We start from the raw sequence: 16,879 nt of genomic DNA, 5'->3' as shown, positions 1-16,879 counted from the left end.
AATTTTAGTCTTCTTGACTCTAGGACCAGTGCTAGATCTACTGTGCCATCTAGCAACCTTCTTAGTAGGCACTTAAAATGTTTACTGACTTAATGACTGCTGAATGACAGAAAAAAAGTTATCATAATACTCATATTAAAAACAATATTGAAACAAGGGAATATTTTCCTACATTATAATCTTCATGTTGGGTCTTTTCTTCATCCTCTTCATCCTCTTTAGCCTCTCTTACTGAAGTTGTGGCAGGCATACCCTCTAGAAGTAATTCACAACTTGATCCTGCTTTCTTAGCTCTCATCTCCAGACCATCACCATTTTGAGGGCTAAGATGAGTGTCTGGTGGTGACATGCCTCTTGATTTTTGGAATCGGGAAAGTTCAATAGTAAGTCTCTTTAAAAAACAAAATTAACACATACAAAATAATAAATATAAGCTATGTTTAATCACATGGTGAATGATGTAGATATTCCTACTTACCCCAATAAAGTATACTACTTTTTAGAAAACTTTAAAATCATTCCATTTCATCCACTCCATCCCTGGTCCAAATCCCTTCTATTTTTCATTTACTATGACTGAGCATAAACTTTGCTATTTCCTTCTCTCATATTCTGTATATCCCATAGCTAGTAAGAATAGCAAAGAGTCTTGCAATGCAATAAAAGGAAGGAAATTCCTTCAGGATAAAAATTAGAATTAGAATGGAAAATTGATAGCATTTTATCATGTATATTTCCCTCTTGTGAATTCTGTCACATTCTTGGAAAGAAAAAGAAAATTTCCCTAATATTTCTTCTTTTCAAAAAAAATCTATTTCTGTAATACAATACTCCTACTAATTTATGGATTATCCCCATCTTGGAAAGGCTTTATGGGTGATGATGCTGTCTTTTCTGTCTCTTCATGCTCAGGAATAAATATTCTTTCTTTAAAAATAGCTAAAAATCTTAGTCTTTGGAAAAGAAAGAGAAGCCAACTAAACTTCCAAGAAATGGAATAATCTGAACAGAGCTACAGACTCCAAGAACTATATGAATGAGAAAAGAAGGTTCAAGTCTGCCTTAATTATCAATAGCAAATAATAGCTAATTTAATAATTAATTAATCTAAAAATCCATCTGAAACACAGATGTAGAGATAGATGTTATCTGCTTACCTCTTTAAGATTATTAATTTGTTGAATATAGCTAGTTTGGGCAGTTTCCAACTGAGTAATATACCAGTGTTGATCCCGGCATTTTTGGAAGAAAGTTGGTGAACGAACTTGAAATCTTAAAAAAAGGAACACAAACAAAAATATATGTACAAAGACAGAAATAGTGACTAAATTAAAAAACAATTCAAAAAATGCAATTTTATTACTAAAAATCAGATCTTAAATTTATATTTAAATTCTAAGTTTTCCCCACCTCACTTTTTAAAAGCTGTCTTTAACAAAGTAAAACAGTGGGGAAATGATGAGGCACTGAATGGTGGGTGTCGTATGCAGAGAGAAACTAAAATATTGATAAAAATTATTCCCTAGGGCAAGCAGGAAGAAAACTCTGATAATTGAGCACATAAATGTAAAGAATATATAAAGTAATTTCAAGTGAGAGAACATTATTATAGCTTCCTGCAGAAGTAGTGTTTAAGTTCTGTTCAAGAAAAAATCTAGAATCTTATAAGGGTTAGGTGTGGAAAAACTATTCCAGTCATGGGAGTTAGACGCCTGTACAAAAAAAATGGAGGAATGAAGCAGCAGATTGAAAACCTAGAAGGCAAAGCTAGCCTGTAAAAGCCCATTTAATCTACAATGTGGCTGAATGATATATATTTCCAGAAATGTAGCAAACCATATGGTACTGCAGAATCTAAGTAGGGAAAACTTTTCATCTCTTTCCCAGGTGCTGGGCTATCTCTCTGAAAAATTTATACACTGGCTTTAACAACTTTCACTCCAAAATCCTTAAGTAAACTTCTGCTTTAACTTGTACTATTCCACAGAGTGTTCCCGTATCCAAAAATGAAAACTCTATTCTTTCTTTCCCTAAAATGAAAATTCCAATCCACTTATTCTCAAGTAGGTGTTGAAAAAAGAAAAAAACAGGTGAACTACTTCACAATGGTTATAAATCACAGAAAATAGCAAAGACTTCTAGTTAACTCAAAAACTGTCTAAATGGTTAAACTTCAAGCAGGACAACAAACTAACCATTTCAGAAAGCAAGGCTACAGTTTTGCTACAGGATCCCAATTAGCTAGGCAAAGCCAATCTGAGATCTGCATCCAAAGTCAATTAGTTCCTCTATAATTCCCACTTATTAGAGCCAGAAGGAACTTTTCAGATAGCAGAGTCCAATCATCTAGTCTTTCACAAAACAAATATGAAAAAGACTGGAATTAATTAATAATTAATTTGCTCTATCACTATAAACGACTTTTCTTTAACCTAGGGATATGCATGTCAGAAAGAGAAGGCTATTTTCAAATGATATTAGAAGAAGGAAAGATGACTTTCTCAGACTTCTATCCAGTTTTCTAAATATAATACTAGAGTTCTTACCACAATATCTTAAAATGATTTATAGCCAAATGATTATGGAATTAGATGCATGGAGATCAAATATTATTTATTAAATACTGAATAGAGTTGGCATATGCCACGAAAGTCAAATGACCATGACCATATACACTTGCTCCCTTCAGAACCTGATGAAACAGTCCAGATCAACAAGTCTTAGTAGTAGTCCTGAGAATATTAAAGCCTCCTACATTGACAGCACTAGTTTCAGCCCAAGGACTGCAAAATAAATAAATAAAGAGGTGATCTGGCAACTACTTCTGCAGGTACTAAAGTCCCCAACTTCCTCAGAAGCCAAAAGTACTAAATACTGGAAAAGAAATTTCTTACTAACAAAATCCTTGGCACTATAAGATGGTTCAATAGCAGAAATAGGGTTTTTATCAACAGAAATGATATGCTTTTTTATGCTTTGCTGCTATATCCTAATGAACATGGGGGCCTGCCTCTCCATCTAACAAGAATCTCCTACATGTGTTTCCTCAATCTGAATGAATACTTTGAAAACAGGGACTGTCCTGCTTTTCTGTTTATATTCCTATAGTTTAGCAGTGCTTTGCTCATAGAAAGTGTTTAGTAGCTTTTTCATTCCTCCATTTTCACTGATGAAAAGAGAAAAGAAAAGCATAAATGGGCAGGCAATCTATATTATTAGATAGAAGACTCATAGATAAAATCAAAGGTTTACTGCTATATTGAGCTATTTTATTAATTTCATTAAGAAAATTTTTTTGAAAATTACTTTTAATGTAAATGTTTATTAATGTTTATTTTTTACAGAACAATGTTCTCAAAATTCTACTTTAAAACAAAGGAAAAAAGTCGCAATATGAAACTCCCCATTACCTTAAAATTACTGTATCATTCTGCCGGTTCAAATAGCCTTCATTTGCAAGCAAGTCTAAACGAAAAAATCTATTATAACCCCAGCATTCTCCAACTTCAAAATCAGAGGCAAATTCTCGAATGATATTCTTGGCAGGGTCATTTGAGGACTGATGAACCATCTCAACACGGTATTCATATCTAACATTGAAAAAAAATCCATTAAGAAGTAGTTAAAGGACATGTATTGGTCTACCTGCCATCTGGGGGAAGGGGTGGAGGTAAGGAGGGGAAAAATTGGAAGAAAAGGTTTTGCAATTGTCAATGCTGAAAAATTACCCATGCATATATCTTGTAAATAAAAAGCTATAACAACAATAAAAAAAGAAATAGTTAAAGTATACTAACAGTTCTCTTAAAAAGGACTGCAAACTGTTAACAACTAGAAGGACTGTTCTAATTCATCAATATTAAGTGAAGTAAAAATTGTATGTGCAAATTGAAATGACTTTAAGATTTCACTTTCTACTCAAAAAATTTGCAGTGATAAAAGATGGAAAAAGATAATGTTGACAGAATAAAGAAAAGAAGAGACACACAACATTACTGGTGGAACTGTTCGTTAATTGGTCTAACCATTCTGGAAGGAATTTGGAATTCAACTAAATGGTTCATACTTTTTGAACCAGAGATTTATACCACTAAACATATACTCTCAGTAAAAAATGGAAAATGGTCCTATGTATACTAAGATATAATTAATTAGCAGCACTTTAATGTTACAACAAAGAAATGGGAATAAAATCCAGGCTTAATGACTATAGAAGCTTTTAAAAATTTTTGGCATAAGAATATAATAGAATAAACATATGAACTGATGCACAATGAGGACAAGCTAAGAAGAACAAAAAAAAAAAAACTCCACATAAATACTGACTACAACAATATATATGGAACAAGCATAAACATGAAACGGAATATTATTATATAATATTATATTGACCAAACTTGGTCACAGAATTAAGATGAAAAAATATTTTCTTCCCTTCTTTATAAAAGTGGAGGATTATATATTTGGAATACTACATCTACATACTGTTAACCAAGGTTGATGATTAGAATCAGTGCACTATTTTACTCCTCTATTCTTTCTTTTTACTTTTTTGTTATTCAAATGGTACACTGGGTAAAGGGGGAAAGTTGGACAGAGAGAATATATTTAAAAAGATGACATAAAAACACATCCTATTCACCTATTAACTAAAAATGTGCTAGCACTCATTATTCATAGCTCTTTAAGAAAATTTCAGTTCAACACTCAAATCAAGAAATCTTCCTTTTTAAAAAAAGTAAGGGCAGAGATTCCAAACATGCTAGCCATGTGAGGACCCTCTGTCCACTGGACCCTCTATCCAGTGCCCTCCTTATCTCTATCTTCACCTATCTCCTTACTTCCAAACCCAATAATAAACCTCTTTTATCAATTAAAAAAAAAAAAAAGTAAGGATATCACTTGGCAGTCAGCATTATTCAAATCACAGGAAGCTAATGCTATTTGACCAAAAAAACATGAGTTTCACAAAAAATGTGAAGCAGGCTACTTTTGTCAGTAGCAAATTGCCTTTCAGTAAAACTTCAAATGAAGGATAGACAACCATTTGGTTGGAAACATTATAAAGAAGATTTTCGTTCAGGTTAAAATTTGAACTAGATGGTATCTCAGGCCCCATCCAACTCTGAGAATAATATTGCATAGTGCTTAGAGAAGCTCAGGTTAATTCTTGACAAATGTCTTCTTTATAATTGCTGGCTGGCAAATTAAAACAAGATATCATCTCACACCTCACATGTTGATTAAAATTACAAAAGGGGGAAAATGACAAATGTTGGGAGATGTGGAAAAATTGGTTCACAAGCATACTGCTGGTGAAACTGTGAACCAATCTAACCATTTTAGAAAGCAAATCTCATAACTTATGCAAAGATGTTTGTGGTAGCCTTTTTTTGTAGTGGCAAGAAACTGGAAAATGAGTGGATCTCCATCAGTTGGAGAATGGCTGAATAAATTATGGTATATGAATGTTATGGAATACTGTTGTTCTGTAAGAAACCACCAGCAGGATGATTTCAGAGAGACCTGGAGAGACTTAAATGAACTGATACTAAGTGAAATGAGCAGAATAAGGAGATCATTGTACACAACAACAGCATTCTGATGGATGTGGCTCTCTTCAACAATGAAATGATTCAAACCAATTCCAATTGTTCAGTGATGAAGAGAGCTATCTACACCCAGAGAGAGACTGTGGGAACTGAATGTGGTTCACAACTTTTCACTCTTTTTGTTGTTATTTGCTTACATTTTATTTTGCTTCTCTTTTTTTGTTGTACAGCACTATAATTATATAAATATGTATGCATATATTGGATTTAATATATATCTCTACCATGTTTAACATACATTGGATTACTTGCCATCTAGGGGAAGGCATGGGGGAAGGCAGGGAAAATTGGAACACAAGGTTTTGCAAAAGCTAATGTTGAAAAATATGTTTGAAGAGTATGTCCATGAATATGTTTTGAAAAGTAAAAAGCTTTAATAAAAAAAAATTGCTGGTTGAAGCTTTGGGTTTAAAAAAACCATACCGACACACTATGCTATACATACATTTCATGTCCAAATGCATAAAGACATGGAAAAACAATTTCATAAGTATACCAAAAAAGCAAAATATGTTAAAAAATATATACTAAGGGGGCAGCTAGGTGGCACAGTAGACAGAGCACCAGCCCTGAAGTCAGGAAAACCCGAGTTCAAATCTGACCTCAGATACTTAGCAGTTCCCAATTGTGTGACCCTAGGCAACTCACTTAACCCCAATTGCCTCATCAAAAAATAAATACACACACAGACACCACACACACACACACACACCGAAAATGAATACTCATATTTCTTACTTAGAAGTTTCTGGCAATCCAGCTGAGAGTTCCAGAAACACGGAGAGGTAATAACCACGCACAACTCCATTTCCATCCTTAAAAAGAATGGGTAAAGAAAACATTGTATACAAGAGCAATAAGATTATGTGATGATCAACTCTGATGAACTTGCCTCTTTTCAACAATGAAGTGATTCAGGCCAATTCCAATAGATTTATGATAGAGAGAGCATCCAAAAAGAGGACGTGGGTGCTGAATGTGAATCACAACATAGTAATTTTTATTGCTTTTTGCTTGCTTTTTAAAATTTTTTTTTTCTTTTTGATTTGATTTTTCTTGTGTAACATGATAAATGTGGTAATATAGAAGAACTGCACATGATTACCATGTATTGGTTCCTCTAGGGGAGCAATGTGGAAGGAAAGGAGGGAGAAAAATGTGGTACACAAGGTTTTGCAAAGGTGAATGTTGAAACTATCTTTGCATGTTTTTTGAAAATAAAAATCTATTATTTAAAAAATAAAAAATAAAAAGAATAGATCGTATCTACTGATTAATCTTAACTTTGATGTACAAGAGACCAATTTTTAATATTTTATCTATGAATCTAACAGGAATGAATTGTAATCCATCTGTTTAAAATAATAAACATACAAGATGCTGCAGATCCAAAAACTACAACATTAATGCTAAAATCATCTCTATATCCTAGGTTAGCAATTTAATGAAACAATATCTATATTAACTTTCCTTTTATTTGTCCAATTCTGAAGAATAAGGAAAGACACAATTTTACTTATTCTAACACACAGGAAAAAAAAAATAAGCCATAATATTTTAAAATTATTTGTCTTAACAATTTATAACATAACATTAAATAACAAATATTCCTTAAAATAGTTAAAAAGTAGCACAGATAGGGCAGCCCTGAATTCAGGAGGGCCTGAGTTCAAATCTGATCTCAAACATTTAAAACTTCCTAGCAGTGTCACCCTGGGCAAGTCACTCAATCCTAATTGCCTCAGCCTCCTCTCCCCCCAAAATAATTAAAAGTAAAATGCATGTAACTCCCCTAGAATTAAGACATAAAAAGATATAATTGGATCTTTTTGTTTTTAAACATTTAATTATAAATTTAATTTTTAACAAGAGCGAGGATTCAAATATATAAAACATTAAAAAATGAGATCATAAAATAAAAAATTTTAAAACAATGAAATGATTTTTTTCAGTGTAACTACAAAATTCCACTATTTACCCATTGCTAATATAGCCTTAAAATGTCTATATTGACTAAAGGTAATAAGACATAATGACTTTGTAGTCCAGAAGACTTAAGTACAAGGCCCACCTCAGCAATGTACTAACATGTTACCCTGGTTAAGTCACTTTACTCTAGTGCCCCTGAGGAAACTCTTTAAGAAAATAATTTGCAGCCCCTCTGTGTTTCTAATAGAAGGGCACATTTTAACAACCCTTATTGCATAATTCCAATTTATGTTATAAAAATTGTTCATTAATTCATAACTGCAATGAGAGTTTTGATTATTATTACTGTTTCATAGTATATTTTGAATATAAATGAACCTCCCTCTATTTTTTAATAATTCTCTTTTACATTTTTTACCTGTTTTTCCATAGGAATTGTTACTCTTTTGTTTAATTTTATATTCCATTACATCAATATGTTTGATCAATATAGAATTAAAGTTAAGGATGAATTTCATTAAAAAGTGTCATCTTTATTAGCTTGGCACAAAAATTAACACTGACTCAAATTCTTTTTTTATTTCTCTGAAATTATTTTATAATTGACTTCATTTAAGTTCCATAGATTTTAGTAGGTTAATTTGTAAATATGTAACACATTTTTGTTGTTAAATTATGTGTAATTTGACTGTAACTTTTTAAATATATAACTGGCAATATATAGAAAATGATACTAGGAAAATGTATTATGTTTCGTTACATTGCCTAAGTAATCTCTTCCTTTAATAAATGATTTTATTTCTCGAGTTTTCTAAATATAGAATTATATCCACTACAAATAATTATTTTAATCTTTCCTTATCACAATACTTATTCATCTAATTTTTCTCATTTTATTGCTATGGTTAGACTACCAGTACTATGCTGGATAACATTATTGATAGTGAACAGCTTTACAAATCCTTGCTCTGAGTGGGAAGAAAATAGATTTCTTAGAATATTACATCTTTTTTAAAAATAACTTTTCATTGATATTTTCTATTTCTTGCATCACCATATTATCCCATGTATCTCTTTATCTCCCCCTTCTGAATAGCTAACCCATATGACAATTGTATTTTTTAAAGAAAATAAAAAGTCATCACAACTGATCAATAAACTGAAAAATTCTGAAAACATATGCAATATGTTAACACCTATAGACCTCCCAAATTCACAAAGGAGTAAGTCAAGGATATTTTCTTCTATCTCTTCATTCAAGTACTGTCTGAGTTTTTTAATATTGACATATTTACTTTTTACTGTTCTATTTACATTGTTGTAGTTACTGGATATATTTTTGGGTTCTGTTTACCATGCATCAATTCATAACATTTTTCCATGCTTCTTTATATTCATCACATATAACACTTCTTAAAAGGGGGTCAGTTCCACTTTTCCAAGTTCTAGACATAAAAAATTGGTAGAATATTGAAGTCTCCTGTCATCTGATGTGCTACTTATATAGTTTCCTTTATAAATATAGAAACTAAGGAATTTAGAATGAATAAATTTATTATCAAGGATAAGTTGTTACCTATGGTGGCTTTCAGCATAAGTTTTCTTTCAATTGTTTCTGGTTTAACTGAGAACATGGTGGCAAATACTGCTTTTTAAAATTCCCATGAAACATAATACATTTTTTTCTATCCTCTTAGTTTTATTTTGTGTATGTCTTTGTTTTTTTATGAAACTTATTTCTTCTAGGCATTACAGATTGGAAGAATTTCTTATCCAATTTCTCACTTTTTCATTTTACTGGATTGTTTAGTCCATTTACGTTTAAAGTTATAAGAGTAAGTTTTATATTTTCTTCAATATGTCTTTAATATTGATGGTTCTTTTCCAAGTTATGTTCTCCCCCTTCTTTTATAAACACAATATTATGTTCCTTCAGTTACTTTACCTTAATCTTTTTTTAAGGTGTCTCTGATCCTACAAATTCTTGTCCCTCATTCCAATCCTATCTTCTCATTTGATATTTCCTCTTGTAAGATTTTATCTGCTTTTATCTCATTATGTATTTTCTCTTCTTTTTTCTTCTCATTCAAGTAGTTTCCCCCCTTTTTCCTTCCCTTCAGCTAATCTTCTATTCATTAAATTTTAAAATTTCATATTTTGTGTCCATTTCCAAAGATTTCTATTGATTACCTATTTTTTTCCTTATCTACTCTAGATCCTTATTCTTTAAAATCATCTAGTACAGGGGTCCTCAAACCACGGCCTGTGGGCCAGAGGTGGCAACTGAGGATGTTTATCCCCCTCACCCAGAGTTATGAAGTTTCCTTATTTAAAGGCTCACAAAATAAAGTTTTTGTTTTTACTATAGTCCGGCCTTCCAACAGTCTGAGGTACAGTGAACTGGCCCCCTATTTAATGTTTGAGGACCCCTGATTCTAGTATCTCATTTTTCTCTATATCTTCATGCAAATAAAGTTTCTCAGGAATTCTTCTAGGTTCTACACTCTAGGTACTTTCTATCACTGGCTAGTAGAGCTTACCCCATAGATTTCCCTTTCTCCAAAACAATTCCAATTATTTCAGATATTAGCAAGGAAACTGCCCCTCAATAGGGTTCCTCACCAACTGTGTTCCTAAATATACAGCCCAACAATGATATATTCCCACCTTTGCTTACCTCCCCCCCCCATTTTCCTAAAAATGTCCTTCATGTCTATGCTGTCACATTTGTCCAGCTACCAAGTGTCACCAGGGGTTCCAACTTGCCCCCCCCCCAATGCAATAGACTCTTCAAGTACCAAATCGCCATGGTTCCATTCATTTTAAGATTTTTTCTCCTTTCATTCACTGACTATCTCTGTTTACCCATAAGAGAACTCACCAGTGGAATATCCTCCCACCTCCAAAGTAAACTTTCTTCATTTCTCCCATTTTTCTCATTCTTTTCCCCTCCAATTCATCTATTCCCTTGTAGGCTCTTCTTTTTCTTTTTTTAAAATGGTATTTTATTTTTCTAAAACATGCAAACATAGTTTTCAACATTCATCTTTGCAAACTCTTGTGTTCCAAATTTTTCTCCCTCTCTTCTTTACCTCTTCCCCAAGACAGCAAGCAATCCAATATAGGCTAAACATGTGCAATTTTTCTAAATATATTTCTATATTCATCATGCTACACAAAATAATAAATAAAAATCTGATCAAAAGGGAAAAAAACATGAAAGAAAAACAAAACAAGCAAACCACCACCAAAAAAAGGTGAAAATACTATGCTTTGATTCATAGTTCTCTCTCTGAATGTAGATGGCTCTTTCCATCACAAATCTATTGGAATAGGCTCTCTTCTTTCTGAGACCACAGAAGTCATCTTCCAGATTCTGTATATAATGCCCCCTTATCCTCCTCTTCACAGTTGCCTCCACCACATTTTTGTATTTACCTTTATCTCCTTGTGTGAAGTTAAGAAAAAAAATCTTACTGGTCTATTATTATTCTGTCTTTACCTCCTACATTTTTTTCACTCTTCTTGCTTTTCTGTATTATGAGTGCTGAGATGCAAATAATCCCTTCAGTTCAACTTTTCTTTCTAAAAACTTTCAAGCTCTTCTTTACTACTAAAAGTCTATCTTTTTCATACAAGGCTAAGCTCAGATGTGCAGAATAGGTCACTTTGGCCTGTATCCAGAGCACGACAATTCTTAACAATACATTATTCTATCCTGTTCCTTTTTTTTTTTTTATACTGAGCATGAAATGGTCTTGCATTATTTGAATATCCTTTCTTCTGTATTTAAAAGTCTTTGGATGGCTTAATGAACATGTTTCTGAAATGAATTATTAAACTCTGGTTAATCACTATGTGTCTATGAGTTTGCAGACGTGGATATTTTTTCTGGAGGCAATATGAATTCTTCCCATTGGAATTTCATATTCTATGTTCAGAAGTCCAAAGCAGCTTTCTATTATTTCCTTCATCATGGTGTTTTGCTTTTTGTGCTATTTTTTCATTCTGTTGTGTTTTTCTTAGAAAAACCTATAATACTTAAAATTGTTTCTATGCCTCCAGTCTTCAAGATCTGTATATTGTAAATGAAGAGGGAAACGCTAAAAATTCTTAAAGGAGAAAATTCCCTTCAACTCTGTCTCAGTGAGGGACCTGCCCCCAGGAACAAACAGATAACTGGGTGGGGTCAGCTCAATAAACCTGAAACTCTTTGAATTCAATTCAAATTCCAGCTCAAGCTGAAACCCAGTGAGGAGCCAATTTAGGACTCCACTCACAAGTCCCCTTCAGCTTATAGCCAAAACTCTTACAATAAAGAAGCCAAACTAGAACCCTCTCTTTGGAGAGATTCCAAACATGTCATGCTATGCCATGCGTGATATGCCAAGGGCCTCGGTCCACTGGAATACTCTTTCCTGTGCCATCCTCTCTTTATCTTCACCTATTTCCCTAACCAGACTTTATTATGCCTCTCTGTCAGGATTTCTAACCTTACTTCCAATCCCCATAATAAACCTCTTTTATCAATCTGGGTTTTCAGGTCTATAAATTCTTTTACAGAGAATCTCCACAGCACCAGAAGGGAGTCCCCAAAACTCCCTTTCCTTGCGCCGAATCTCAAAGGGTTGCAGGGAGAGCCAAACCTTTCCATTTGGTTCCCTGAAACCCGAACCTGCCACTAGACCTTATCGTTTAATTCCCTGACCATTAGAAACCCTAATTTCATTTTGGTTCCCTAAATCTAAACCTTATCATATTAACATGATGATCTTATTGTTTTTTAATGTTCTTGTTTTTTGCTTTTCTTTTTAAAGACAGACCTTTCTGCTATAGATATGAATTCCCAATCTACTGTTATCTTTTGTTTCTTTGGTGAAGCTTGCCATTTCATTCACATTTCATTTCAATCACATTTACATTAGATTTTTCTATTTTGTTATTTTTTGATGCATAGGATATAAATTCTGCTGTTATAATTCTCATTTCTCTTTTCAACCATTCAGGAACAACATGTTGGGATTCCTTCTCCTCAAATGCCACAAGGTCCTCTGGTTCATCAAGTAGTAAGATAATTTTCTTTTGTTTCGCAGTATTTATTCATAGGTATCTGGAGGCGTTTCCTTCAGTTGCTACTATTTTTCCCATTGCTTTATCTATCTATGTTCAAGGTCTTTGAATTTTCTTTCTCCTGCAATCTTGGTAATTTCAGTCCTTTTTCCCCATATTTTCCTTATCATTTTCTTCCTGACTCCCTCTCTTCTGACTATGGTTTCCTAGGAAGCTGCCTTTCAGTGCTCAGCCCTTATACTGGGCAATACACAATTCACCAGCAGAGATTTTTACCTCCTTAACTTTTGAGTGGTCAGACTACTTCCAGTTTGATACTAACACTCCTTTCCCCTCAAGCTAGGTGTCGTATTGCATATCCTCTTTCCCTTTTCCCACTCTTACTGCTACCCTCTCTCAATTATTTCCTCTCTTCTTTTCTGGTCTAGCACTGATAATTCAAAGCTTTTGCAGCACTGTTTATCCCAGAATTGGCAATTAAGTGGTTTGCAGCACTGGTGTTTCCACAGTGCAACTTCTGGCAGGCTTTTATCCCTGAAGGGCTTAGCCAAGGGCTGTGGAGATTGGAACATAATTCCATTCCCTGAAATCAGGGCCTTTACAGCCCTAAAAGGGAAAAGTGGGCCAGATAATGCAACCTCATAACTTAGGAGATAGCTGGGGTGACAGATGCTCAGTGAGCTCAGGGTCAGTGAACATTGGTTCACAGATTTTTCTGGGGTTTTTTTGGTTGTTGCTTCCATTGTCTTTTCTCTTCTTTTGGATTTTTGATGCCCTACATCATGGAGATAGCTAGTTTTATCTTTGCTGCAAAATTTCTATATTGGAGAGATTGAAGAGATCATCAGGAAATCAGAGAAAATGTCCAATCCTCCACCTTGTTGCTCATGTAAACTAGAATAGTCTTTGCTGTATTAAAGAAAAAACTTGTATTCCTATTTTTATATTTTTTCATAAATTAATATATTTTATTAGTATTAATAAATACTTAGTATTTATTACTTAGTAAGATTTATATAAGATAAATTTTAACTGCTTCTTTTTGAATGATGCACTATTTTTTTATCCCCAATACTGAAATATCATTAAGAATTGTTCAGATTTCTTCCACAAATATTGATAGAACTTCAAAATAATACTCAATGTAAAGTGAGTTAACTCAGTTCAGATATAATTTCTTTGAATAAAATTCAAGGACCCTATAGAAATATGCAAATATTGTTGTTTGCAACTGCCTAGTAGACATCTGTAATATCTGTGTATTTGCTTTAAAATGCTAGAAAAATGTTGTGGTAGAAATAATAAATAACATTAAAAGGTTTTAAGAAAAAAAAAAAAAAAAAAAAGACAGTAAAAATCTTACTGGATAAACCTTCAGCCTCCAGCAAAGCCCTGAAACTTGAAGAGGTGGACTATAAACAGGATCTGCCCTCTGGCGCAAAGTACTAAAGAGAAAGACAATATGTTGATGTCAATTAAAACAGCTAAATAAACCAAACTTTATCATAATTTAAATCTTATAATTGCTGCTAAAAATAACCCATCAATTATGAAAAATAACTCTTGTGCTATATCAATTTATATTTCTGAACAAAAAATTTAAGATGAATGAACTGATTTAATTATAATTATATATTTCCCAATAATATTTTTATAATGACCAAACCGTGTTCATGCTAATTACTTAGAACATTTAAAGAAACCAACTCCAAAATGGCTGAAACAATAAACAATACTTTGCAATGAATTTATTATTGTGATCTATAAATTTTGATTAGAATGAAAATAAAGAAGAATGTAAAGAAATTGAAAGAAACTAAGGAAGCAACATGTTCAAGATTATAAGTGATAGTGTTAGCATTAAGATTAGCATTTAACAACTTTATTCCTGTCTTGTTCATGAATTATCCTCTTCCTCCCATATACTTGAGAAATCAAGAGGAAATGTTTAGTCTTCCAAACTTGTTGTTCATGTGACCTAGAATACTAACTTTTGACTAACTTTTTTCTTTTTAACTGCTAGAAGAGAACATACTAAAATACAGGTATTTAGCATTAAGAGATAACATGGGGTTTTTTTCCCCCTTTGATCTGATTTTTCTTACGCAACATGACAAATCTGGAAATATGTTTAGAAGAACTGCACATGTTTAACCTATATAGGATTGCTTGCTGTCTGTGGGAGAGTGGGAGAAGGAGAGGGAGAAAAATCTGAAACACAAGGTTTTGCAAAAGTGATTATTGAAAACTATCTTTTGCATATATTTAGAAAAATAAAATACTGGTCTTTTTTTAAAGAGAAAACATGAGAAATAATATCAACATGTGAAGGTATCAGATTTTCCCCACCATAAAGTCAATATTTTAACCAATAAAATTATTCTATAATAAGGAATATCAAAGTTAAGGACACGTAGCATAGCTTCTTAGCAGTTCTGCTTTATAAATGAAATTTATTTATAAACAACTCTCATTTATATTGGCAAATTTTGTACATACAAAATAAGCAGTTCCCAAAGGCTTACCTGAAGTTTTCTAAAACAAAGGTAGTTGAATCATAAGCTGGTACTAATTCACTAAAAGACAAAACACATAACCCAAGAAATTATTTCAACTTTGTAAAACAAATTTTAAGAAAAGATTGTAGACTCTGATAAAATTTATAATTCTTACAAGCAAGAGTATGAATGACTAAAAAATATCAAATATATTCTCATAAAAGCATTTATTAAGTATCAATTCCTAAGACCTAAACATATTACAATTCATTATTATTCACTGGCAATAAGCTAATACAATTTCACAGTTTTAAGATTCATGTTACATACCATCAGAACCAAGAATAGTTATAGGCAAGGTAGTCAAAAGCATAGATCTCGAGGACACAGCAAAGGTTATTTCTGAATATTGATCTTATTTTAATACACATGTTGCAATTCTGCTCTCTGTAGCACATGATGAAGTCAATACATATGTATTACATAAGGCAACTTAGAGCACTGTTGCCTTCTGGTATTTGTTGGAATGCTCAAAAGTGTATAAAAAAATTCCATTGCAAACACAGAATTATATAAACATCCTTCCCTCATCTCCATTCAAAAGATACTGGAAAAAAATGTGACAATATTCTAGGATAAACATCCTCAGGGTACTGCGTGCTTTGGCTTTTGACAACACCAAAGTAATTCTGAAATGCCTAAGTGACAAACCTGTGATGAGGTAAAGGCACTAGCAGAGAGGATTGTTATAATATACTACATTCTTTAAAAGTTTACGTGCATCATGTGCTATCTAGGGGAGAGGGTAAGGGAAGGGAGGGAAAAAAATTTGGAATACAAATTTTGTAAGAATAAATGTTGAAAACTAACTGCATGTATTTTGAAAATAAAAAGCTATTATTTTTTTAAATTATGTGCATAAAACAATTAAGAATTATGAACTTGAGAGAAGGTTTCATCAAAGGACTCCTTTCAGTAGTAAGTTCTCTTATTACATTTAAAATACAATCTAATTTCATGCCCTAAAAACTGGCAACAATGTTAAAAGATGGGACTAGTTAATGTGGAAATTGTGGCAGGAAAGAGTCTAATTATTTAGAAAACAATTAGGAATTATGCAAATAAAGTGACTAAAATGTTTAGATTCCAGAAATTCCATATGATCAGATAAATTTTCATTTGGTTTCCTTTTTAATGATGTACTGTGCTAATTTTGTCCCTTTTACCATTAAGAACCTTTAATTTAATTTCCTCTACAAATACTGACAGAACATCAAAATGTAATTCAATGAAAAGTGATTCCATTTGTAAGCATAAATCCCAAGAAAGCTGTAAGAACAAAGATCATATATACAATATTACAGCAGCACATTGGCTAAATTGTCTCCCTGCCTCAAGTCTGTCCCCAATCCAATCTATCCTCCATTCATCCATCACAGTAATTTCTCTGAAGCACAGGTCTCTGTCATCAGCCCTGATCAAAATAAACCAAAATAAACCAATGGGCCCAATATTCGTTTTGGTATTCAAAATCCTTCATAACTTCGTCCCTTTCTACCTTTCCAATCTTATGACCTTTCTCCAAGCCACAAATTCTTCAATCCACTTAACACTGCCCTTCTACCTTTCTGTCCCACGAACAAGAGACTAAAACTACTCTTTCAAGTCAAGGCATTTAGTCTGGTTGTCTTCTCCACTTCATTTCTGTCTACTGGCTTCCCTGACTTTCTACTGACTTTCTTTAAATCCAAATTAAAATCTTATTTTGTC

The 16,879-nt window shown here is 32.7% G+C and overlaps 1 protein-coding gene across 3 annotated transcripts in view; it reads right to left on the bottom strand.

Annotated features, from left to right (window-relative positions):
• TRIM37 (tripartite motif containing 37) overlaps positions 1 to 16,879 on the bottom strand; it is a 112,517-nt gene that overhangs the window by 42,644 nt on the left and 52,994 nt on the right. For all 3 annotated transcript variants that reach the window (XM_051994153.1, XM_051994151.1, XM_051994152.1), the window contains exons 10-15: positions 15,137 to 15,187; positions 13,975 to 14,056; positions 6,351 to 6,427; positions 3,411 to 3,590; positions 1,158 to 1,272; positions 173 to 391 (exon numbers count right to left, since the gene is read on the bottom strand). In XM_051994153.1, the coding sequence (XP_051850113.1) occupies positions 173 to 391; positions 1,158 to 1,272; positions 3,411 to 3,590; positions 6,351 to 6,427; positions 13,975 to 14,056; positions 15,137 to 15,187 (724 nt within the window). The remainder of the gene's footprint in view (positions 1 to 172; positions 392 to 1,157; positions 1,273 to 3,410; positions 3,591 to 6,350; positions 6,428 to 13,974; positions 14,057 to 15,136; positions 15,188 to 16,879) is intronic.

Source organism: Antechinus flavipes, chromosome 4 (genome assembly GCF_016432865.1).
Source record: "Antechinus flavipes isolate AdamAnt ecotype Samford, QLD, Australia chromosome 4, AdamAnt_v2, whole genome shotgun sequence".
Classification (NCBI taxonomy): domain Eukaryota; kingdom Metazoa; phylum Chordata; class Mammalia; order Dasyuromorphia; family Dasyuridae; genus Antechinus; species Antechinus flavipes.
The sequence above is the reverse complement of the archived record's forward strand: the minus strand, read 5'-3'. Positions and strand labels throughout refer to the sequence as shown.